The following is a 24,645-nucleotide window of genomic DNA, read 5'->3' on the forward strand; positions in this document are numbered from 1 at the left end:
CTCGACACGACAGGTTTTGTCTTAGATGTCGACTCGACGGTCTTTGGCTTCGAAGGTTGTGTCGGGACTACGGCCTTCGGCTCGAGGACCTTTTGCTTAACTACTCTCGGATCGACGACATTTGGTCCGAAGACGGTGTTGTCGTCGAGTTTTGGTTTAAATGGAACCGGTGCCGTATGGCGTGTCTCAGAGAACTGTTCTTAGCCGGGCGGTATGGCGGGGCAGTAGAACGAAAATGTTGATCTTGGCTAAGGCCTGCTGGCGATGCCTCGACCCGAGTCTCTGATATCGGTATAGTGTCTATATGGGGCGTTGTACTCACGGTTCACCCCTCGTCGTTATCTGAGTCGTCTTCGACAGCTACGATGTTGTCTTGATCGTATTCCTCGAGATCGACTAAGTCTTCGTCCTCCTCAAAGTAATTTTCGGAGTCGTGCTCCGAATATTGTTCGACGTCTTGATCTGATTCTTCGGCGCTACCTAGTTCTTCCTCATAGTCGAAGATGTTATCTGGTTCCGGCGCCGACCTCTGCATTTCTTGCCTTGCTGCCCGTTGATTCCGGATAGTTCCTCTTCGACCGGAACTGGGCACATGCAAGGCAACTATCCTCCTTATGATCCGGAGATAGGCATTTGTTGCACACGGGATGCTTATCTGTGTGCTGGAACTTAGAGTTGCACTGCGGGCAGTATTTAAATGGACTTCGTTCGATCGACGGTCGGTCCACGTGGCGTCGAGAAGGCCTCACGGCCCGATTCGATGACCGGAGTGCAATAGATGTTTCCGAAGTCTCTCGGTACCGAGCGCGAAACAAAACCGACGGAACCGAAGGCCTTTTGGCCTTTACAGAAGAGTTAGTCAATTCCGAACTTTGAGTGTATGAAAGTCCATCCGAACCCAATTCAGGAAAAAAACAATCTGAGGATGGAGAGGATGTTCATGCGCACTGTAGTCCAAGGGAGGAGCCACCTATCTCGTGATACTTCGAAGACTATTCCAGGACAACAACATGCAATCATCCGGACCCAACACTGGGCGGCGATCTATGCACAGACATGAATTCAGCAGCCCACATGCCTCGAACTCTTTGTTTTATATGCATAGATTCAATATCAACACCAGAATTACAGAAAAAAGCAGACTGAAGAGTCCTATTACATATCCTTTCCTTTTGAACTAGGCACTATGACATAAGAAATCATATACTTCCCAACGTAAAGAAGACATTTATTAGCATGTAAACCATTACCTTACTAGCCAAAACATTATACGATTGAACTACGAAAAGGACGAAAAGGAACATCCTTAAAAAGGCATAGCACCTAAGAAAATCAACAAACGTTCAGACAAGGAAACAGAAAGGAATGAGTAGAATACACTGTACAACAAGCCTTAGAAAGTGACAAAAAAGACTGGTCCTGCAGGTAGGGGTGCACTTGCTGGTATAAATCATCTCAGTATTATTGCTTCCTACTTCAGTGCAAAACTTTACCTTACAGTGTGTAGCTAGACTTTACTTTTTCATCTTTATATCCTTAGACTCCAGCTTAGATTACTATATTTTTTCTTAACAAGTGTGTCTGCCAGTGCATGTTAAGTAGAGTTTGAATGCTTTGTGAAAAAAGCTATATATTCCCTTACTTACCATTCACAAAAAGGTGAGTAGTGCAGGTGGAATCTACAACATGACAAGCTAAAAACAGTTACAGGTAAGTAAACGTAAACTTTTTTGTTGGCAGCATGTGTTGTATAGCAAAGTCTGTGCAATGATTTAAAAGCTGTGCACCACCTGCGTAAGGCGGAGATGGATGGAAAGTGGAAACAGTTGTAGCAAATCATGTTCAAGACTCACAAACTTGGGCATCCTTTTCTGCATGAATGTCACAGTAATGTTTCATTAAATTTTGAGCAGATGAATACTTGGCAAATATCAATAAGTGGATGTGGCTACCCTGAAAATATCAATAAATGGATGTAGCTAAGGAATGCCACCATGGAACAGTTTTTAATGTGTAGAATGAGCCTGTAGGATTTACAGAGTTATGTTTATGCGTTCACAAAAAGCCTTAATATATAACACAATTAATCTGGTTATGTTCACTTTAGATCTGGGTTTTACAAAGATCAGTATACTCCAAGGAGACAAATAACTCTTATGTTACGTAAAGGCCTTATTCTGTCTACATAATACATAAGCGTTCTTTTGACATTTAGTGAATATCATGCCCTTTCTGCCTTGCATGAAGGGATTTTAAAGAATGTTGGAAATTCAACTGCGTGATTGGGGAGAAAAGGTGATACAATCTCTGGGCAGATTTCCGGATTTGTGTAAGAGTTTCTTCATGTACCTGAATGAAAGGTTCTTTAACTAGTAGAGCTTGGAGTTTGCCAACATTGTGCAAGGAAGTCATTTTAGTTACAAGCCTTAAAGTAAAAAAGTCATACTATTCAGAACCCAATACTAGAGGACGCAAAAATGTACGGCATGTGATCCATAACAAATGCAGAAAGCATAAAACAATGATTAACCTGTAGAGAAGAGTTTTTTGTTATTGGAATACCACATTGGATTTTTAGCAAGAAAGTTGCATTTTAAGACTTTACAGCATATTTACCACAACTTTGAAAGTTTCAAACTTCAGGCAGTATTGTCAATCTATGAATGTTTTGTGAGGCAAAAACAAAAGCAATATTCACCATCTAACAAACCAAATGCATGCACTGGGCATCACTACCGCCTCCTAAAAATAGCAGCTGTTCGAATTGTGTGCAATCAAAGCCTCACTGTGAAAGACACCTGAATGGTTTAGGACTTGACTGCACTCAGGTGCCTTTGAATAGCAGTAAACAAGTGTCAGAGCCAAGCTTGCAGTGTGATACTTCCCACCTCTCCCCCCCCGCCCCCCCTGGCGGAATTTACCTTTGCTCTTACCTGCTCCGCTTCTTCTTTGCTCATGGCCAGTGCCAACTGCAGCTGAAGCTCTTCCTCTCCACTGCTCTGAGGCCAGGCCTGCTCTGCTTCCGTTGCAGGATTCGCTGTAGACGATGCAGAGGAGGCTGCAAGTCGCAATCAGATAAACATATAGTGAAAGAACGAATTAGACAAAAACTATAAAGCATTACAAAAATATGGGTTTCACTTTGCAAAAGCAGGTTAAAAGATCACTGGTGACCATTCTTAAAATCATGTACACAGTGAAACTGCATAGGGATTGGTTTCTGGACAGTAATAGATGTGTGTGGTATTGTTTAGAAATTGCGTTTCTTGGCTAGGTCATCAAATAACACCCTTTGGGCACTTGTTTTTTCAAGGCTTGACAAAGACCCGTATTACCAAAAGAGGTGATCAAATGAAGTGTGGAATGGTAAATAACACAAAAGAGGATATTCGGCCTGGGCTACATATTAAAGAGGTTGACAGTCACTATATCATACTACATAAAAAGGACTGTCAAATTATGACCGAGGAAAAAAAACAGATTGTGCAACCAGTTCGTGGGGAGATGAAACTTAAAAAAAATGTATAGCGTTTTTCGCGGTACACACTAGACTTTCAAATTACATTGAAATCCATGGCTATTTAATACTAACTAGCAGTGTCTGTGAGGTTTCAGAAGGTTTACTGCAGAGTTTGTAAACGGGCTCAGACAACTAGAAAGTTGTCTTTCAATGGATTACAACTGAGTCTACATTTTAATTGTTCTATGCATTCTGAAGCCCTAGTTACTGAAGTTTCCAATGAAATTCCCCGACACCAACAAGAGTCTCACTCATTCTGAAGGATTTTAGGGTGTTACAAAACTAGGTGTCTTGCAGGTGCGTGTGAGGGATCAACAGTTTAGGCTCTGGCCTCCCCGGTCTTGCAATGAAGCAACAACGCGCACACATGCGGTAGATGACACCTAACAATGCTGGATCTGAATGAATCATGCCTTCTGATACTACTTGACTTCTCTTCTGCCTTTGACACTGTTAAACATGATAGTCTATTGACCCCACTTGAACGATGGATGGGCTTATCAGCGGTCGCATTGCAATAGTTTACTTCATTCCTGCACAACAGATCCCAAAGAGGAGCAAGACCTCTGACCTCCTGGTGGGATTACTGCTCTCCCAGTGCAGCTCCACCGTTAAGGATCTGCCCTTAGCGGCAACTTGAGCTTCAGGTAGGTGTTCAATGCCGTTCTCTACCCACAGGCTACTGCCTGTGCCTCATCCCTGGTGATCTAGTGGAAGAGCCTTCTTCGGTTAGGTCGCTCTGTGCGTGTCATACTTTTCTGTTTGCCTTTCTCTGTTTTTGTTTTTTCTGTGAGCCTTTTTTCTGTGTGCCTTTTCTGTACCTGTTTATACCTGCCGCAGCTGCCCCCTCCAGCATGGTAGTTCCAGCCTCCCAACTGCACACCCACCCCTTGACCCCTACTTATTGGCGGGTGCACCGCTTTTCATGCCAAATGCAAGCTAGTCTGTGCCCGTCCGGGACCAGCGCCAGGGACCCTTGTCCCTACCCCATCCCCCGCCGCTACAAGCCCAGCACTCTGCGCACTCAACTTCGGATCCAACAACTGCCAGCTCTCGATGCCGAGCAACACCCAGGGCCTGGTCACCTGCTTACACTGCCGCTGCACCTTCACCTACTTCCGAACCCAGGCAGCCACCCCCAACACACCGGACACCACTGCACACAAGCCATTGAACTGCATCCTCTGACGTATGCTCCCTGCACAGACAAGCTGTAGAATCTGGGAACTCCGTAACACTCACTCGCCCGAAGTCACCTTAATTCACGGAGAAGCCAGCTCCCCACCCGACATCGTACACACTATCCCAGACGGATACAAGATACTGAGGAAAGACTGCCCCAACCACCCAGGAGGAGGCCTCGCCATCGTCCACAAAAGCTCCCTCTGATTAATAACCACCAACTCTGACGACGCCTCGCCCCTCATGGAACACATCCACTTCCAGATGCAGTAAAAACCCTAGAACGACACTCCACGGAACACTCACCTACAGACCAACCACCACCTTCACTAACGTCATCACAGACCATATCGCTCCACAGGCCCACGCCTCTATGGACTACATAATTCTCAGAGACCTGAACTTTCACGTGGACAACCACAGCTATCCCAACACCACGGCCCTCCTGGAAATCCTCACCAACATAGGACTGAAGCAACTTGTCTCCACCCCCACTCACACAGCGTGACACACTCGACCCCATCTTTGCCGGAGGAAACATTCGCTTCAGCCACACCACAGAACCACTCTGGACAGACCACCATTACATCCATTTCTCATTCTCAAAACCAACAAATCACAAGCGCACGCTCCACCCCCCACGGAGAATCTGGAACAAAGTCTCTGAAAAACACCTCACCTCCGCCCTCAACTGAACTCCTTCCCCAACTACGACAGATGCCAACAAAGAGTCAAGCAACCTCCACCAATGTATCCTCAACTGCGCCAACACTCCGCCCCCTCCAGAACACCACGAGAACTGCCAAGCCATGTCTTCCCTGGACCGAAACAAGCATCCTAGTGTCTTCCCTGGTCCGGAAACAAGCATCCTGGCATGTCTGAACTGGGGTGGAGGTGTGAGTTAAATAAGTGAGTGAGTTAAAGAATGATGATGAATGATGATGGATTAAACCCAGATCAATTGACTGGGGGAGAGTGCTTGCAATGTTCAACACTCCATCCCTCACCCCTTTTGGTTTTACTTTGTTCGCCCTAAGTTGGCAAGGTATGCCCAGACGTGGGTCCCTTGCTCACTTTGCCCCTACATTTAAGCTAGCCTGGCTGATGACTGCTAATTAGCCAGAAACCGGTCCCAGGATGCATGGGTTTCGGTCCAAGGAAGACATTGCTTGGCAGTTCGGGCTGGACTGTTCCCATGAGGCACAGGGTCAGACTGATTTGCATATGGCCATGTCTGAACTGGGGTGGCGGAGTGAGTTAAAGAATGATGATAGATTAAACCCAGATCAGTTGACTGGGGGTGAGTGCTTGCAATGTTCAACACTCCGTCCATCATCCCCTTTGGTTTTGCTAAATACCATGCAGCCCACATTGTTGGCAGCAAGCCCTACATAGGAATTACTTATTGATATATAAAAGGATGTTTTTTTCCTGTCAAAGAATTATTTTGAAAGATTGTACTGCGGGGTTTGCACTGTAGTAGCCAGGCTACATAGGGTTGGCTTGAAGTCAAGTTTGCCCTGCCACTGTAGAAGATGGCACAACAGGTGCTGCAATCCATTAGTGGCAGGACTTCCAGCCCCAGGTGCATTTTCTACACCATGTACTAGGGTCTTATAGGCATGTTAAATGTGCCAGTTAGGAATACGCCAATTGAACCATGTTTAAATGGGGAGCACAGGCACTCTACCCCTGGTTAGCAGGGGTAAATTGCTGAGTTCTAAAAGTCTGAAAAATATAGTGTCTGCAAAAGGAGAATGATCTGGGTTGATCACACAGAAGTAGCAGATTTCCTACAAAGCCTTTGGAACACTTCCTTATTTGATATTTTAGGACCCCCACCTTAGAGGCAGACTTTCAGGTACTTATTGGTAATGTACAGTATTAAACTAGTTATTTAGTTTACCTCTTGTACTGCCTATACATAATCTTTGACACACCAACTACAAATTTCAAATTCAAGGTAATCCTTCGGGATTTATGGTGGGCCTACATTCTCAAACTTCCACATCTCCAACTCCTAACCTTATCTACCAACTTCTAACAGACTGAGAAAGGCACACCCCAAATGGAAGGGTGGTGAGAGATTGAACATTTTAAGGGAAACCCTTTAATCTGTGAAAGAAGATTAGATTTTAAAACCTTAATATCAAGCAAAATGAAAAGCATGTAATGAGCTGTATCAGCATACACTGAACGTTTAAAACAGTGAGGGGAGACCTTTACTGCATTTGATTCAACATACACAACCTCGGAATCTCATTTTGCAGCTCAAACATTTGTATTCTAACAGCTTTTTCTGGATCTTTCCTATAAATAATCAATCAAACCGGACTTATAAAGCGCAGCTAATCCCCCACAAGGGTATCCAGGAGCTGAGATACAAGCTGCTCAATTGGTCTCAGCTGAATAGCCAGGTATTGTGTCTCCTACGAAACTCCTGAAGAGATGGTAAATTCCAGAGATGGAGGGGGACGAGGACTTTGCAGCGAGGAAGGAGAAGGCATTTTATTCACTCAGGGATGGTGGAAGCCCAGACAATGGTTGATGTACGCTGGACCTTAGTTGTGAAGCGCTTTGTAGGCAGTAGTCAGAATCTTGAATTGGCATCTCTTGTGGACTGGGCGTCAGAGGCGTTTCTTCCAATGAGGGGTGAGTTGGGTCCTTCATAGGAGGTATAGGATGAGTCTGGCCAGTGAGTTCTGAAAGGTCTGCATCTGCACCAGACAACACCAAACAGTTACAAGGTAATATACCGAGGCCTCATTTACAAACATGGAGGTGGGATCGACATAATCCACAAAGAATCTATCCACTGCGCCACCTTCCAACTATGAATAGAGGGCAATACCACCACCATCTGATGCACCCTCCCTCGCTTACAGACCTCCAAGTTCGCTCCCCAGATTTGACGCCATCCACTAATTCGCTCCTGGGCCATCAACATCGAAAGCTACATTTTCCTCAACAAAACCAACATTGAAAAATGTGTATTTGAGATGAAAATGTGCATATTTATATAAATCATTAGCAGATTTTGGGAGAAAATGGCTGAATTTTCACAATATATTTATAGTGTATATTGGATTGAAAAAACAATCAGTTCGGGGAGACCGATTACTTTTGCCTTTTTTTGCGTTACTGCTGGCAACCATGACTGATTTATTGAGATGATCACTTCTAGTAATCTTGCATATAGGGGCCACTGATGTAATCTTGTCTGATGTGGTCACTATTACAACACTTAAAATATTATTAGCACTGGATGATTTTCACTGAATACAAGTAGCTCTAATTACAAAAAAGGTTTGATAACCCCGACCTAGAAATAAACAAATGCCCAGTATTGCCAAATCATTCTACCCAATAATGTTGCATCCTTTTACAGTCATGTGAACCTTTATACAAAATCTCTCTTCCCAAACATTCAACCTTGGTTAAAAAAATAACCCAACAAGTGCACATCTTGGTTTCTGAAAGCTTTGGGATTGATGCGAGGTGGCAAGAGGATAGTATTGAATTAAATTGCACATTAAAAAATGTACAATCTGCCAAAATGGTGATAGGTGCACCAGAAGAACATAAGTTACTTACCTGTAAACTGTGGTTCTCCAGTATCGGTGTCTTTCATAGATTCACATGCTTGAATATTCCCCGTCGTCGAAGTGGGAGTCCCACGGTACATAAAATAGCAGTAATATATGCATATATAGATGAAAAATTACATAATCATACATATATACATATAGAGCAATAAGATATAAAGATATCATAAAGTTAAGAAAGTACCATAGAACAGAATAGGCCCATAGCAGCCTAAGGGAGAATTCACTTTAGTAACATATTAGAGTCATTTTAATGGTCCACATTCCAGCCAATCAGGCTACAGCACCCTCTAGAACCTTCTCCTCAGAAGCCCAAGTCCTCAGATTTTCGTAGCACAAAGTGATCAAGAGTGCATGAGGAGAAGAGAGCCTCTGAGGGGAGGAAGGGTGGGTCGCATGTGAATCTATTAAAGACACCAATACTGGAGAACCACAGTTTACAGGTAAGTAACTTATGTTCTTCTCCAGTATTAGGGATGTCTTTCATAGATTCACATGCTTGAATAAGAATAGAAAGCAGTAAAGCACAACATGAGTCATAAAGGTAGCATAAGCAAAGTACATAACACAACTGTGCATACTATGATTAGTTTAAAAACCTTTATGACTGGAGGCGGGAAGCAACAGAGGCTCACTTTATTGGAAAAGATTCCGTAGCACCGCTTGTCCGACAGCCACGTCTGCGGCGTCTGCTGATCCGAGACAGTAGTACTTCGCAATCGTGTGTCTGCTTGACCACGTTGCAGCTCTGCAGATGTGGCGTAGAGGCACTCCTGCAAAGAGGGCTGTGGAAGTTGACACCGCCCTTGTGGAGTGGGCTCGTACAGGAGTAGAGAGGGGCTTTCCAGCCCGTTGGTGGCAAAAAGCAATGGCAGAAGAAATCCACCTAGTGATGGATTGTTTGGTAACTGGCTGCCTTTTGCAGATTGGGCCATAGGCCACGAAGAGCTGATCTGATTTTTGAAAAGGCGCAGTGCGCTGAATGGAGAATTTCAAACAACGGTTTAAGTCCAATGAATGCAGGGAACGTTCTGCAGGAGACTGAGGATTAGGGAAAAATGTCTTAAGGATGACAGGTTCATTACGGTGGAAATCGCTTAAAACCTTAGGAATAAGTTTTGGGTTGGTGCGTAGTGTAACCGCTTCTTTAGAAAACTGAAGAAAAGGAGGTTGGATCGTAAATGCTTGAATGTCACTTATTCGCCTGGAGGATGTTAGTGCGAGTAGAAGAGGAGCCTTCCACATGAGGAATTTTAAGCCCGCTAAATGGATGGGCTCGAAAGGAGGTAGGAGGAGCTGAGATAGGACCAAATTTAAGCGCCAAGCAGGCGGAGGGCGACGAATGGGCGGAAACATCCAAAAAAGGCCCTTGAAAAACTGTAGGATAATTCGAGAGGAATATAATGACGTGGAACCATCATGACGGAAGCGGGAGAGTGCCGCCAAGAAGACTTTAAGGGTGGATGAGAAAGTCCTGATTTTTCAAGGGACAGGAAAAAAGGCAGAATTTGTTCAGACTTGGCGGTGATTGGATCCAAAGCTTTAGTGTGAAACCAGACACAGAAACGCTTCTACTTTAGTTGATAGGTTTTAATGGTGGATGGAGCACGAGCATGAGCCAGCACTTCTCTGCAATCTGCGTCGAGGTTTAGATGTGCAAACTCATTGTGTTCAGGTTCCAGGCATGTAGCTGGAGATCCGCCGGATCTTGATGGCAGATTTGCCCTTGCTTCATTGTCAGGAGGTGAGACCGAGAATGAAGGGGAATTGGATAGCTATGAGAAAACAGGACGGCATCCTTGAACCATGGGAACCGTGGCCACCTGGGTGCTATTAGGGTGATATGACAGGTTGAAGCCTCATCCTGTGTAATATGCGCGGAACTAGAGGGAGCGGAGGGAAAGCGTAGATGAATTAGTTCGACCAATTGATCGAGAATGCATTCCCGATCGACTCTGTGGGGATGACGACTTGCAAAGCGTTGGCATTTCCTGTTGGAGGCAGTCGCAAAAAGATCCATCTGTGGCTGGCCCCACTGACGGAAGATGAACTCTAGAGTTGGTTGATTGAGTTCCCACTCGTGATTGTCTGTGAGAGACCTGCTGAGTGAGTCCGCTAGGATATTGGAGACACCCGGCACATGGATTGCTGAGAGATGGACTTGATGGTGAATCTCCCAGTCCCATATTTCTTGTGCTTGCCTGGAGAGCAGAAGAGACCTCGTGCCGCCCTGTTTGTTGAGGTAGTGCATGCTGGTGGTGTGGTCTGTTGCACCAGCAGCGATTGGCCCTTCACTACCCTCTGGAAAGTTTAGGGCAAGGAAAATTGCCAGAGGTTCTAGGCGATTTATGTGCCACGTGCGTTGGAGCGTAGTCCACTTTCCTTTGACGGACAAACCTTCGAGGTGTGCTCCCCAACCCTCCGCGTCTGTCGTGAGCGTCAGTGTCGGAGTCGTCTCTTGAAAAGGCCATCCCATGGAGATGTTTGGAGGGTGAGCCCACCACTCCAGTGCAGATTGAATACGGGCGTGAAGTGAATCTGGTCGTTGAACGACCCCGAGATCTGTTTCCTCTGCTTGTCTAGTTCCTCTTGCACGACTCTCATATGTAGTCTGCAATGTGGAATCAGATGTATGCAAGAGTAGGCCATGCCCAGGAATGGTGTTAACGTCCAGACAGAAACGTACTGTTTTGAATGCAGGGAAAGTACAATCTTGAGAATGCGGTCCAGTCTTTCCTGGGAGACAAACACCTTTGCCAGTTGAGAATCTAGCAAGGCTCCTAGAAAATCTCGCTGCTGTGATGGGCGAAAGTTTGACTTTTGGCGATTGACTGAAAGGCCCAAGGAGCGAAAAAGCGAGACGCAGAACGGAGTGTGCTGATTCGCCACCTGGTATAACGGAGCCTTTATAAGACAGTCTAGGTAAGGGTAAAATTGGATGCCCTGAAGGCGCAGAAAAGCAGCTACCGGAGCCATGATCTTTGTAAAGACCCTCGGTGCTGAGCGAAGGCCTAACGGCAGGACTTTGAACTGGAAGTGCAGATATTTTCAGTGTTTGTGGTGAATCGGCACATGAAAATATGCTTCCTGGAGGTCGATAGTGGAGAAGAATTCTCCGGGATTGAGGTAATTTAAAATTTGGAGTAGTGTTAACATTTGAAATGTTTTTGCTGTGATGAATTTGTTCAGGGCCCGCAAGTCCAAAATAGGGTGCCACTCTCCCGACTTTTTCTTGATTAAAAAGAAGCTGGAGTAAAAGCCCTTGCCCTGCTGCCCCTGCGGTACCACTTCGACAGCCCCTTTTTTGATCATCAATTTGACTTGAGCCAAAAGTTCTTTGTAATGAGGTGGGGGCGGACCAGTAGGTGGGCGGGTGGGAGGAAATTTTATAAATTCTAGAGTATGTCCCTTTGAGATCACATCCAGGACCCAATGATCGGAGGTGATGTTTGACCAATTTAAGATAGACTTGGAGATCCGACCTCCAATTTTCACAGACTGTGTGTACTTTACGCTGGGGTTGTCACTGTTTCTTAGTGTTGGAACCACCTCTGTACGTGGTTTTTCTCTGGTATGGTCTTGAATTGGTCTGGCGACTTTGAGACTGGTAGTTATTTCGTTGTCTATTGTTATAGGAACGATATTGGCTGGAGCCACAAAAAGTGGAAGAGCTGCTGCCACCCCTACCACGTGCTCCTCGAAACGGCTGTTTCTTATATTGGAGGGTTGCTAAAGCCTTGGCCGTATCAGTATCCTTTTTAATGGATTCGAGAGCGTCATCGACATGTTTGCGGAAGAGCGAATCGCCATCCTAGGGTAGATCAAGAACTCGTGCTTGAACCTCTAGACGAAAAGCAGTTGACTTTAACCATCCTTGGCGTCGCAACACAGCGGCCCCCGCCAATTGCCTGAATCCCGTAGATGAGATGTCGACAACACAGTCGATGATCTCTGAAGAGATCTTCTCTCCCTCCTGCACAATGGCTTGCACTTCCGCGCGAATGGCCTCCGGAAATTGTGGAATTAACGCTGCAATTTCGGACCAAATCTGGCGGTCATACCGTCCAAGAATTGCTAGGGAATTAGACGCCCTAACTGTTGTGGCCGCCATAGTGGTAAACTTTTCCCGATGGAATCCAATTTGTGGCCCTCTTGATCAGGGAAAGATGTGAGTGGTGTTGCCGGATTGCAAGACCTTTTCTGAGCCGCCTGTGTTATGACTGAATCCTTTGGCTGAGAAACAAGGCATGCTGGAGAGTTTGCAGGCGCTTTATATTTTTTATCAAGTCTAGGTAAAACGGCCGGGATCGAATTAGGCCGCTCCATTAGTTTGAGGCCTTCCTTCCAAATGTGATCGATGATCGGGATGGTGTGGGCTTGCCTCTGAGGAAGGTCTTTGAAATCATATAAAAAACAGTCTGTCTATTGGACTTCTAAAGTGAGCTATGAAGTAGACAAAACTGAGCAGAACTCAGGGAGACTCCCTTCACACGACGTGCGGTAGAAAATCTGAGGACTTGGGCTTCTGAGGAGAAGGTTCTAGAGTCAAGTCAAGTCAGAGAATTTATATAGCGCACTACATACCCAGAGGGTCTCAAGGCGCTTAAGGAGGGGTGGGGAATCACTTGTCAAATATCCACGTTTTAAGTTGCTTTCTGAATGCTAGGTGGTTCCGGGTAAGGCGAAGGTGGGTGGGAAGTGAGTTCCAGGTTTTAGCTGCCAGGTAGGAGAAGGATCTACCTCCCATGGTGGTCTTGTTGATGCGAGGTACAGTTGCAGGGCTTGGTTAGAGGATGGAAGCTGGCGGGAGGGGGCGTAGAAGGACAGTCGTGTGTTGAGGCATTCTGGTCCGATTTCGTAGAGTGCTTTGTGTGCGTGGGTAAGGAGCCGGAAAGTGATCCTCTTATTGACGGGAAGCCAGTGGAGGTTTTTCAGGTGACCAGAGATATGTTCTTTACGCGGGATGTCTAATATGAGCCTGGCTGAGGCGTTTTGGATTCGTTGGAGTTTTTTCTGGAGTTTAGCGGTAGTCCCGGCGTAGAGGGTGTTTCCATAGTCCAGTCGGCTCGTGACCAGAGCGTGGGTGACCGTTTTCCTAGTTTCGGTGGGGATCCAACGAAATGTTTTTTTGAGCATGCGAAGAATGTTGAAGCAGGATGAGGAGACGGCGTTGACTTGTCTGTTCATTGAAAGTGAGGAATCCAGGATGACGCCCAGGTTCCGTGCGTGGTCTGTCGGGATGGGTGCTTTTCCAAGGGCTTCTGGCCACCAAGAGTCGTCCCATGCGGAGGGGGAGGTACCTAAGATGAGGACTTCTGTTTTATCCGAGTTCAGTTTCAGACGGCTGTGTTTCATCCATTCGGCTACTTCTTTCATTCCTTCGTGTAGGTTCGTTTTGGCGGTGCTAGGGTCATTGGTGAGTGATAGGATCAGTTGAGTGTCATCCGCGTAGGAGATGATGTTGAGGTTGTGTTGGCGGGCGATGGCCGCGAGGGGGATCATGTATACGTTGAAAAGGGTGGGGCTGAGTGAGGATCCTTGTGGTACGCCGCAGATGACTTCAGTGGCCACTGACTTGAATGGTGGAAGGCGGACTCTCTGGGTTCTTCCGGAGAGGAACGAGGTGATCCATTCCAGTGCTTTTCCTTGGATTCCGATGTTTCTGAGGCGCTGTAGAAGGGTGCTAAGGCAGACTGTGTCGAAGGCTGCAGAGAGGTCGAGGAGGATGAGGGCGACTGTGTCTCCATTGTCCAGTAGAGTTCGAATGTCGTCTGTTGCTGCGATGAGGGCGGTCTCAGTGCTGTGTTTTGCTCGGAAGCCGGACTGTGAGGAGTCGAGGGATTTGTTGGCTTCGAGGAAGGCGGCGAGCTGGTTGTTGACCGCTTTCTCGATGACTTTGGCCGGGAATGGAAGGAGCGAGATGGGGCGGTAATTTTTGAGTTCGGTGGGGTACGCTGTGGGTTTTTTCAGAAAGGCGCTGAGTTCAGCGTGTTTCCAGCTTTCCGGGAAGGTGGCGGATTTGAAGGAGCAGTTGATGACGTCTCGGAGGTGCGGTGCTATGATGGAGTCTGCTTAGTTGAAGATGTGGTGAGGGCATGGGTCTGTGGGGGATCCTGAGTGGATGGAGTTCATCAGGCGGATGGTGTCCTCAGTGGAGATTGGGTTCCAGTCATTAAGGATGTTCGAGGGGGGTGGAGGTTCAGCAGAAGGTTGGGTGGGTTGGTCTTCGGGTTGGTTGTCGAAGCTGTTGTGGATGTCTGCAATTTTGTTGTGGAAGAATGAGGCTAGGGAGTCGCAGAGTGCTTGAGAGGGGGTGATGTCGTTAGAGTAGGCCGAGGGATTGGTAAATTCCTTGACGATGTTGAAAAGTTCCTTGCTGTTGTGGGCGTTGTTATCTAGTCGTTCCTTGAAGGCGGTTTTCTTGGATTTTCGGATCAGTTGGTGGTGTATGCGGGTGGCGTTTTTGAAGGCGTCCTTGGTGCTGGTGGTTGGGTCTTTTTTCCAGGCCTTCTCAAGGGAGCGGCAGAGTTTCTTGGATTTCTTAAGGGTGCTGTAGCCTGATTGGCTGGAATGTGGACCATTAAAATGACTAATATGTTACTAAAGTGAATTATCCCTTAGACTGCTATGGGCCTATTCTGTTCTATGGTACTTTCTTAACTTTATGATATCTTTATATCTTATTGCTCTATATGTATATATGTATGATAATGTAATTTTTCATCTATATATGCATATATTACTGCTATTTTATGTACCGTTGGACTCCCACTTCGACGACGGGAAATATTCAAGCATGTGAATCTATGAAAGACACCCCTAATACTGGAAAATCTGCCATTACTATGTATTACCATCGATCACAGCCTGACAGAAAGGTCCTTTAACCGTTGTATACATCTGAGTAGGTGCATCTATAGACATATTAGAAGACCTATTAAGATAGTCTTGAGCTTATGTTGGTGAAAAGTCTCACACACACTTACATTGCTGATTTTCACTTTATCTGATGCAAGTTCAAATCTCTGGCAAACTCCTAGAAAATGCCCTATTTTCCTGCAGCGAATGCACCTCTTACCAATGGCAGCACATGTAGGATTATTGCTAATGGGCTCATAGAAGCACATCTACAACATATACTGAAACCCTTTCTTATTCTGCTGCCTCTATTGAGAGCACCAATCAAAGAGTCTTCAGAAATATAACTAACAGGCGAGAGACCACTTGGACTACCACTCAGATTGCTCTGCCTGGACAAGACTTGTGTAGTTAAAATAGATCTTTTAATACTTTTAGCAATATCTATGGTTTCTATGGGAGGGGGATGTCCACAGGTTATAAGCCTTTCTTGCACCATTTTAGAGAAACATGTATTTATGTAAATATCAACACAATTTTCAAATTCGCAACTGGACGCTAGAAATCTTAACCCGTCAACCGTGGCGGTAATTTCGCCGCAGTGCGGGCGTTTTCGTGCTCGGGTGGGGAGCCGTCGGCCAATGGCCGACGGCAGCACTGGAGAGGTAGTGCTGCCGTCGGCCGACGGCAGCAGGGAAGAGGTTCATGTCTCAGTGTACTCCTCGACTGTCCACTTACACTTAAAGAAATGGTGTCTTTCAAGGAGGACACTCAGCTCCTTCAAATACTGTTTGCGCATTCTCTCCTTGTCTTCCAAACATGCAGTCCAGGGTGTTCCCTCCACAGCAGGGACAACAGGCAAATTGTCATATACTCTTTGACAAGCAATCCCTAAATGGTTGAAAAGTAAAGCAGTTTTCCTGGTGAGAATCAATGGCGATAGTATAACTTCAAAAATGCGGAGCCACTCTCGCCATTTAATGTCAGGTTTTCCCAGATTTTGTAAAAATGGCGGTGGGAGAACTGCTTCCTGAACAGTGTCCACAATGCCAGAAAAACTTCAGCGAGGATAAGATGAAAGAAATTATAACCTTAAAAATTAGAACGGCAAACCAATACTCACTCTGTAAATAGGTAAAAATGTGGTGTCAATTAAAAGAAGCGGCTATGGAACATAACAAAACGAGTTACTGAGGAGAAAATACAAAATCCCAGCCCAATCCAATATGGCTGCTGATGTGACGCTGTGTGTGAAGACTCGCACTGAGCACCGCACTGAATGTCGGGAAGGTCGGCTATGTACATATGCCACAGAAGCTTCAGAACAACTAGGATCAGTGGCGTGAACACCTGCACAACGTCAGACATGTTAGTGAGAGAACGGCACGCAGCTGGAGAACTTGCTGAAGGCCCTAAAGAAGGCTTGCACTGCTTAACGGCAGTTGAATGTTGAGGCAATTTCACATGGAAAAAACGTGCTGCTGATCACAAATACTAGCGCTCACCGAATAACTGCAAACTCAACTTTTTTTTATCCTCACTTTTTCTTTATCTGTACGCTGCTCCTTTCAAATTTCCTACATACCCCACTCCTGGTACCAATATGTAATGGGGCAGCAGGGTCCTGTCAGTAAATAAGCAGAAGGAATGCCAAGTAGCAGGAACAAGTTCTTCTTTATCAGCAGAACCAACTGAACTGGTCAGAGTAATGCTTGAGAGTGAATCACCAACAGCCTTGGAACCTTCACAGTATTACGTGGAACACAAATGACATAAGGCTATAAGCTCGGCACCAGGGAAGCTGTGGGCGGCGAGAGATCCAGAGTTGCTAGCACTGGGCATGGTCCAGGCACAGACAGGCGTGCCTTTGACACGGTCGCGCTTCGACCTCCATTAAGTAGGTCCTGGGAGGTGGGTGGGCGGGAGAGGAGAGAGAGAAAACATGGCGGGAATTGAGCAGCAGCAGAGGAACACACAAGAAATTAAATCAACAGTCAGGCTACATAAACAGAGAAGGGAAAACAAAGTATTAGCAACGGAGCATAATAAGGGTACGTCTGAAGACAACACAACCAGAGAAAAGTCATGGTGAGTAATTAGAGGCAGTAGGGAGCAGGACATGAGGACCGGCTCCCCAGAATGACTAGACGATATGTGAGTCAGGGGCACTATCGAAACATTGAAATGGGACCAACGATGGCCACCTCAACAGTCTGATTGGCACAACTGCTTACAACCATTTGGTCCCAAAGCTAAAGGTCCTAATCAGTAGGTAGACAGGAAGTGGCCATCTTCAAGTAGAAAGCAACACATTTTCCGCATTCTTAACAGATGTGTGCAGAGCATGATGACACTTATGAGGCTGCCACTCTTGGGTCTACTGCAAGTTGATATAACTCCTTATGTGAGTACATTCTTTGACTTTGCAATATAACTGAAGTAAACTTCTCGTCTCAACAAGGAGGCATCTGTGTCTAGCATAAGATATACAAGCTACTGGAATTATAAGCATGTGATTGGACACCACAGCAAAAAAATGGTAAGCATCCACCAAAAGTGCAAATTTTATGTTCTCCTTTCTCCAAGCTCCATCTTCCATGTAGTCCTTAAGCGGTCTTATAGAAGTTGCGCATTTGGAAAATAAGAGCATCAAGCAAAGGAGAGACAAGACCAGATTAGCAGTCGAGTATGCTTTATAATGAAAGCTTTAAATTGTGAATTTTCTTCACCAGAAAAGCTGTAGGATGTTACAGTTTTAAGAATCTACTCTAACGGACTGTCATCTGCCACACTGGAGAACACTTTCATCCCCTCTTCTAATTTATTCCTTGCAACGTTTAGATCTTTTATTCCCTATTGTTCTATACAATTGATCAATTACTCTCCCAACATGTTTGCCACCTTGGTCCTATCTCTGAAATATCAAATACTTAGTATGAACACAACTTAATCACATGACATGGCCGACTCACCCTCTAAATCAAATACATTTGTGACTTTTTTTTTTACTCAATAAGTGGATTACGTTTAAAGCTTTGGAAAATCTTATTAGCTTATTCGCCTGGGCAGAACAAATTTTGACGGAAGAATGAGTAAGATGTACATTAAAGGAGCATATGGATATTTAATAACCAAAAAAACAGAATCAGCTTTATGTAAGTACAGTGTATATTTTATACATGTAAAGACTCTGGATAGAAATACCTTGCCTAGAACATCGTAGCCCAACACTCCATACTATACTCACTCTTATCCAAAAGAAAGTGCCTAACGGGCATCCATACATCAAAGTAGCTGTTCTTTTGTTTCCATGTAAATGGCATGTGCCTGCTTGACTGCGATGCTTTCAAAAGCATGTACATCAACATCGAACAGTAATTGTAATTCATTTTGATGGGAAACACTTCAATAGATTTGGTTTCTTCATAGTCATTCCTCTCAACATCGAGTGGGAAAGGTAGGCATGATGCATTCTTGCTAGCATTCTTGCTCCATTTGTATTTCCTTTGATCCGTATCGAGAGCATCCAAAGTAGTCTCAGAAAGCGCAAAGGTTCAAAACAGAAGCTCCCCTAGGTTTTTTGTTGGCTGTGAACCAACAGCTATGAACTCCCAAGAAGCTTAGGACTAATCTGTAACTTTGAGGCAAGCTGCTTCTTGGTCTTTTAATGTCATTCTGGATATTTGTCATACTGCGACACCGGCACAGGAAGCACAATGTATGCAGATCATTTTCTAACTATCTTGCTTCATGAAGATCCCTTCACTAAGTTTTATTTTAGAGAAAAATGTTTAAAAACAATGTTTAAAAAAAAAAAGCTAAGAAACATAAAAATGACTACAGATACCACAAAATGGTACTGTGTGGAGCGTTCTCAGGCCCTAACTGAACATACCACAAAAAGGGTGTATAGATTATGTGCCCACTTTTTCATGTTTTCAGTTTATTAAAATAAAACTGAGCAGGAAACTGTAGACCTCAAGGAAAAGGCCAGCAATCTCCCCAGCAGCTCTGCATGATCGCCGTCTGAGCCAGCACTGAGCCTCCTCCAGTGCAGGGATCGAGCCAGCAGCCCATCCCCGCACCTCAGGTCCACGTAGGCACCCTCCGGTTTTTGTCCAGTGATCCGTTTTTAGGTCTCGCCCTGCAATTCGCATCCGAAGCATGCGTCCAGGGTCGGAGACTTATAGTTATCGGACACGGGGGAATGAGGACAAGAAACTGTCACGAGCTTTTGAAGGCAGATTTGGGTGCGCGAACGCGCACGTTCCGTCCTGCGCCGCGCCGTGCACTTCCCTCCCATACTCCCAGCAAGTCAGCCTAACACGCATGCATGCACACACACGCACGCACTTACACTTACACGCAGGCATCCAGACAGGCAACCCCCTCCCCCCCCCACAGTCTCACACACACACACACGCATACACACAGACTCCAAGACACATACACACACACACACGCACGCTCACACACATACACAGCCCCCACCGCCGCACGCGCACACACAGCATGCCCCCCCCCCCGCCCTCGCGGATCATCAACAAGGCGAAGCCACACTCACCGGCTTCTTTGGTGCGGTGGCGGCGGCTCCTCTCATCGGCAGCAGGACTCTTCCTCCCTCCTTAGGCACCGGGGCGCAGGGTAGGCTCCTGCCTGCTCCGGTGCTCCAAACAGCCGCGGCTCTTCCGTGGGAGGCGGGGTAGGCTCCCGCTCTCCTACTTCCTGTTTCCGGTTGTCCCGCCCGGCCTGCCTGACTTCCTGGTCGCAGGCCGGCGGCACGAGCTCTGGACAGTCCGTCTGCAGCACGGCACGGATGGTAAGCTACACCATGTGGGAATGTGGCTGGGAGGGTGCGTTCCTTGTTATTGGTGGGGCCATTTGTTTAGTTTTACACCAGCCTGGAGTTTACAGAATCACGAAGACTAGTAGCAGTGTGTATTATAGATTCTGCCGATTGCTAACCACTCTCTGCTTTTAAAATACACATTTTAATTTGCTCACTTCGATAGGGGTCTTGCAAATACTCAGTTTTTTTATCGATTTTGTTCTATTGTGTACTCTTTACTTAAGGCACATGGTCAGACACCGGAAACTCGTGTAATGTATACTAAGACTTATTTTATTTGTCAGCAGGCAGTAATAATGCTAAAATATAGAAAAGTCAATGGCAAGCAAGGGCATCCATGAACTGTAAGGCCTGCTCCTGGCTATTTTACTCTCCTGTCTTTTGCGTCAAAGCAAATATAATACCTTAAATATTCTAATCTGTATGGATTTCACATCCCTCACTGTTGAGGTATCTCCCAAGAATCTAGTGTGGGTTGAATGATGGGCATAATTTGCAATTGTATTTCAAAGCATGATGATATTAACAGTCCCAAGTATCTCAAACAAATGCCTTTTACACTTTACTGTGCAATCTACGCCTTTTATAGCCGCAGGTAAAGTCATCAATCAGAATTTGAGCTATAGTTATCACTTTCTTTGGATTCTAGAAGGGTATGGAATTGAACAAAGAGTTGAACTGTGGGAGTGCAATCAATTTAATAATGCTGATTTTCCAATTGGTGTGATTATCAGGATCCGCCAGTCCTTAAAGTAATCTCCACATATACTTCTATCTATCTGTAACGAACATGTAAGGTACCTAGCCTTCAACATAACACTTATTACCTTATCTTCAACAAGGACATAATTACGTTTTTTTTCTTGATTTAGCCTTCACCCTCAGAATCTAACATGCTGTTTAGTCAAGGACATAATTACTGTTTTTTTCTTGATTTAGCCTTCACCCTCAGAATCTAACATGCTGTTTAGTAATTTCTTTAATTTTACATTGTGCATTGGACTAGGCATTCGCTAGAATCAGAATATCTGCATGTGTAAATATTTTCTGCAAATGTTTTTATGTTAAACTGAATGATATTGTTACTTTTTTTTACCGTCTTTGTTATAATTCCAAATATATCCCGAAGGGTACAAGTGACCATCCTTGAATTTTCAGGTTATAAACAAAAGGATTTCTAAAATTAGTAGTCTCCAATCCCAAACCAAGGCCTATCATAACTTCCAGCTCATCTTATCAAAAGCTTTCCAGGTTTTCAATTGAATAAAATACAAGTGGAGTAGACATGACTGTGTAATATTGATTGAAATAAATGGTAATTCAGCCTTCTCGAACAGATGAAGCCCATGATCCAGTGGCATAACAATCTCCCCCGCAGCCCCTGCTGTGTGGAAGGCCCTGGGCCACATGGGGCCCCCTCTAACACTGTGCATGGGTGGCGGACCCCTAGCCTGAGAGCTCCTGACTAGGTCCGGAGCATGGGGGGCTCCTCCATGTATTTTACAGAGGGGCCCACTCACGTTTCTTTATGCCACCTACTTGATCTTTAGCTGCATTCAAGATTGTTGTTGTTAATTCGCAGGCCAATGACCTTTAACACTGGCTTGTAGTCCTGACTCATCTCTTCAGCAGGAGATGAGTCAGAGTCTGTAGGATTAACAACTATCTATCCTCTTATTAAGTTTAAGTATGGTAGTAATTGTAGTTTATGTCCACTTTTGTGGCAAAAGATCATTGAACAGGAAGTCATTGGGTAACAGTGAGCCCGTTTGAGCCAGTGATTGCAGGTGGTCCCACCGCCTTTTAAGGAAACCCGCACTTATTTTTCCTCTTCAGGCTTTGACCCACAGCAAGAGAGAGAAATAACTCAAAAGATGTATAGAAGGTTGGAGAGAAAGATAGAAAAACAGTGACAAAGGGAGCAGGGATGAAAAAGAACATGTAAGAGTGATATAAAGTGGCAGGGAGTCCCTGGGGGTGGTTTAAAGAAGTATGAGGTGGAATCACGACTGTGCATCCTTGGTATTTGGCACCCACAAAATTGAATAACACTGGCCAGGGTTTTCTGAGCAAAATCTGGGGTTCAGACGGTCTTTGTGCCCACTTCATCCACTCCCAAGGGCAATGACATATCAAAGAACGATCCAAAGGAGCTTGTGCAGCTCATCCTGAAATACCTATGACACAGGTGTTCATTTAGCCCCTATTCAAAGTCATGGGGGCACTGCCTAATTTGCATGGAGATGTTGCCATTCATGGCTTTAGATGTGTCTTTAGTAACTACTTATATTCAAAGTTCGGAATGGAGGATGATGTCCAGAGATTTGGTGTGGCAACTGTTTTGAAAGTGATGCCTATGTTGTTCAAAATGTCAGTTAATTTTCATGAAAGCAGGTGATTGGGTTTGGGTGAGAGGATCATAAATGAGATTTGTTTGGTTATATTTCTGTTCTACATGTTTTGTATCCATATCTGGAACTTTGAGATGTAACTGGTTATGGTATGTATGATTAAATCTGAGGAGAGGTAGAGAGTTCCAATCACAAGTGCAGAATTCCTTTAGGTAGTTCTTTTCTACTCCCTCTAAGTGGTCTGGGCTACTACTGAAGCCATTTTTAAGTTGAGCCTAAGGCATTGCTTTAGCAATGCATGTTGGCGAGATATTTAGTGGGGCTTTCAAAAATGCTCCCAAAGCAGGCGGATTGGGTACAGTGCATGTGCGCCGGGCGCGCGCATTGTGCACAGCTTCCATTTGCCACCAGACACTTCGTGCGCACGCAATGCCCTCCGCCTCTGCTGCCACTTCAGCTCACCAGGCTGCACACCCCCTCACCCCTCGCTCGTCAATGTCCCTCCCACCCTTCCTTTCATCTCGCCGCGAGTTCTCACAGGCTAATGGCCCTCCCTCTCCCCCAGCACATAGCGCGCATCGCTTGTTCTTTCTGCTTTTTCCTTGCTCGCTCACGGCGCTGCTCCCAGTTAATCTAATCTCCCCATACCGTTCCTACACATCTCCCGCCCCTTGCAGCTTATTTGTAGTGTCATTGTTCTGTTATTTGAACAACGTCCTGCCCATTGCTGCTTGTACGGCGCTGCTCATTTAATTTTATTTTAAGCACTCTATGTTAGTGTGGTTGCTGGCTACCATCCGTCCTTTCATACCAGTGTTGTTGATTATCTCTAAAAGATCCCTCCTACCCTCCGTAGTCTGGGTGCTTTTTTTTCATTTGTAATCATGGACGCCGGTTCACTTAAACAGCACGGGTGGTAGCGAGTGATGTCATGTACCGTTTGCCCCGTCTAAATTTACATCACTGGGTTGACCTTTTTCCCTGACCTAAACCCCTTCATTGTTGCTTTCTTCCACCCATCTCCGCAACCCACTCCCACAACATACCCCCCCCCCATTCCTCCAGGGTCGTTGCTCCCTCTTTGCAACCCTCTCCCACAACACTGCTTGCTTGCCACGATACAAGCAAGCATCTTTCCCATGTAGTTGGAATACGTATGGAATTAAAGCTCCATCGTCTATACACATATTGGCACTTTCACGTCAAATCTCCACTAGCGTGCCTATGCACTTAATCAACCTTTGAAATCGTTGACACAGTTCTAAAAAGCAGGCTTGTGAATTTACAATGTGATTGCAAGACTTAGGAAAATACACCTAGCAGCGAGCAAAACAGTTGCAATAATACACTGAAGTTCTATAGCGCGTTTACAACCAAGATCTGTGGGCACTTATTGACTTAATACCTGCCATCTTAACCAGAGAAGACTCCCCATTAATAAGCCCAGCAATGAAAAAGATCAGTTAAGTAACAAGAACACCAAATATTTAATGTAGCGCAGAAATGAGAGTGTAGGCGTTCTGTTTGAATTATATTTTTACAATAGCCCGTTGACAGCTCTTCATTCTCCCCAAGCTTGCCTTTATTTTGCGCGTAAAGGTCAAAGCAATGTACATCCCACTGCACTACTTATATCTAAGCTGTGCATTACACCTTTTACTAATACTCCATTTACTAGCTAGGTGGTCGATACGAAACTAGTCCTATCTGCATTTAGTTGAGTGCTTGCCAGATACCGCCAGACATCTACTGCTCAGAAAGCCTCATGTCTGAAGCAAGAACCATATTATTTTTTTGCCCGCCGACTCAATATTCCCTTTTCAGAGCAGACCCCGTAAAATGTTTTCATTAGGCACAAATTACTCCTTAAATTAAGGTACATAAAGTCAAATAAATTTTAGGTAATAAAGTAATTACGTATTTTAGAAGTTTGGCTAATCGTTAATACACAGCTTTAAGTTGGAAGGACACTTGTTTTTGTTGGTATATTGCCACATACACAACCCCGACCCCCACACACAACCCTACACCTCCACACACCCCCACACACACAATCCCACACACACTCAGACCCCCCCACACACACACACCCCCCCACATACACAACCCCCCACACACCCCCCCCCCACATACACAACCCCCAACACACCCACACCACCCCCCACACACACAACCCCCACCCACACACACCCACACAACCCCCACCCACACACACCCACACCACCCCACACACCCACACCACCCCCCACACACACAACCCCCACCCACACACACCCACAC

General features: G+C 45.4%; 1 protein-coding gene across 12 annotated transcripts in view; it reads right to left on the reverse strand.

Annotated features, from left to right (window-relative positions):
* The window catches only part of EPN1 (epsin 1), a 371,704-nt gene that overhangs the window by 164,019 nt on the left and 183,040 nt on the right, over positions 1-24,645 (reverse strand). For 7 of the 12 annotated variants that reach the window (XM_086930440.1, XM_086930435.1, XM_086930438.1 and 4 more), the window contains exon 5: positions 2,922-3,058. In XM_086930440.1, the coding sequence (XP_086786566.1) occupies positions 2,922-3,058 (137 nt within the window). The remainder of the gene's footprint in view (positions 1-2,921; positions 3,059-24,645) is intronic. The other 5 variants (XM_086930437.1, XM_086930433.1, XM_086930442.1 and 2 more) reach the window with 1 other exon arrangement.

This window comes from Lissotriton vulgaris, chromosome 7 (genome assembly GCF_964263255.1).
Source record: "Lissotriton vulgaris chromosome 7, aLisVul1.2, whole genome shotgun sequence".
NCBI lineage: Eukaryota > Metazoa > Chordata > Amphibia > Caudata > Salamandridae > Lissotriton > Lissotriton vulgaris.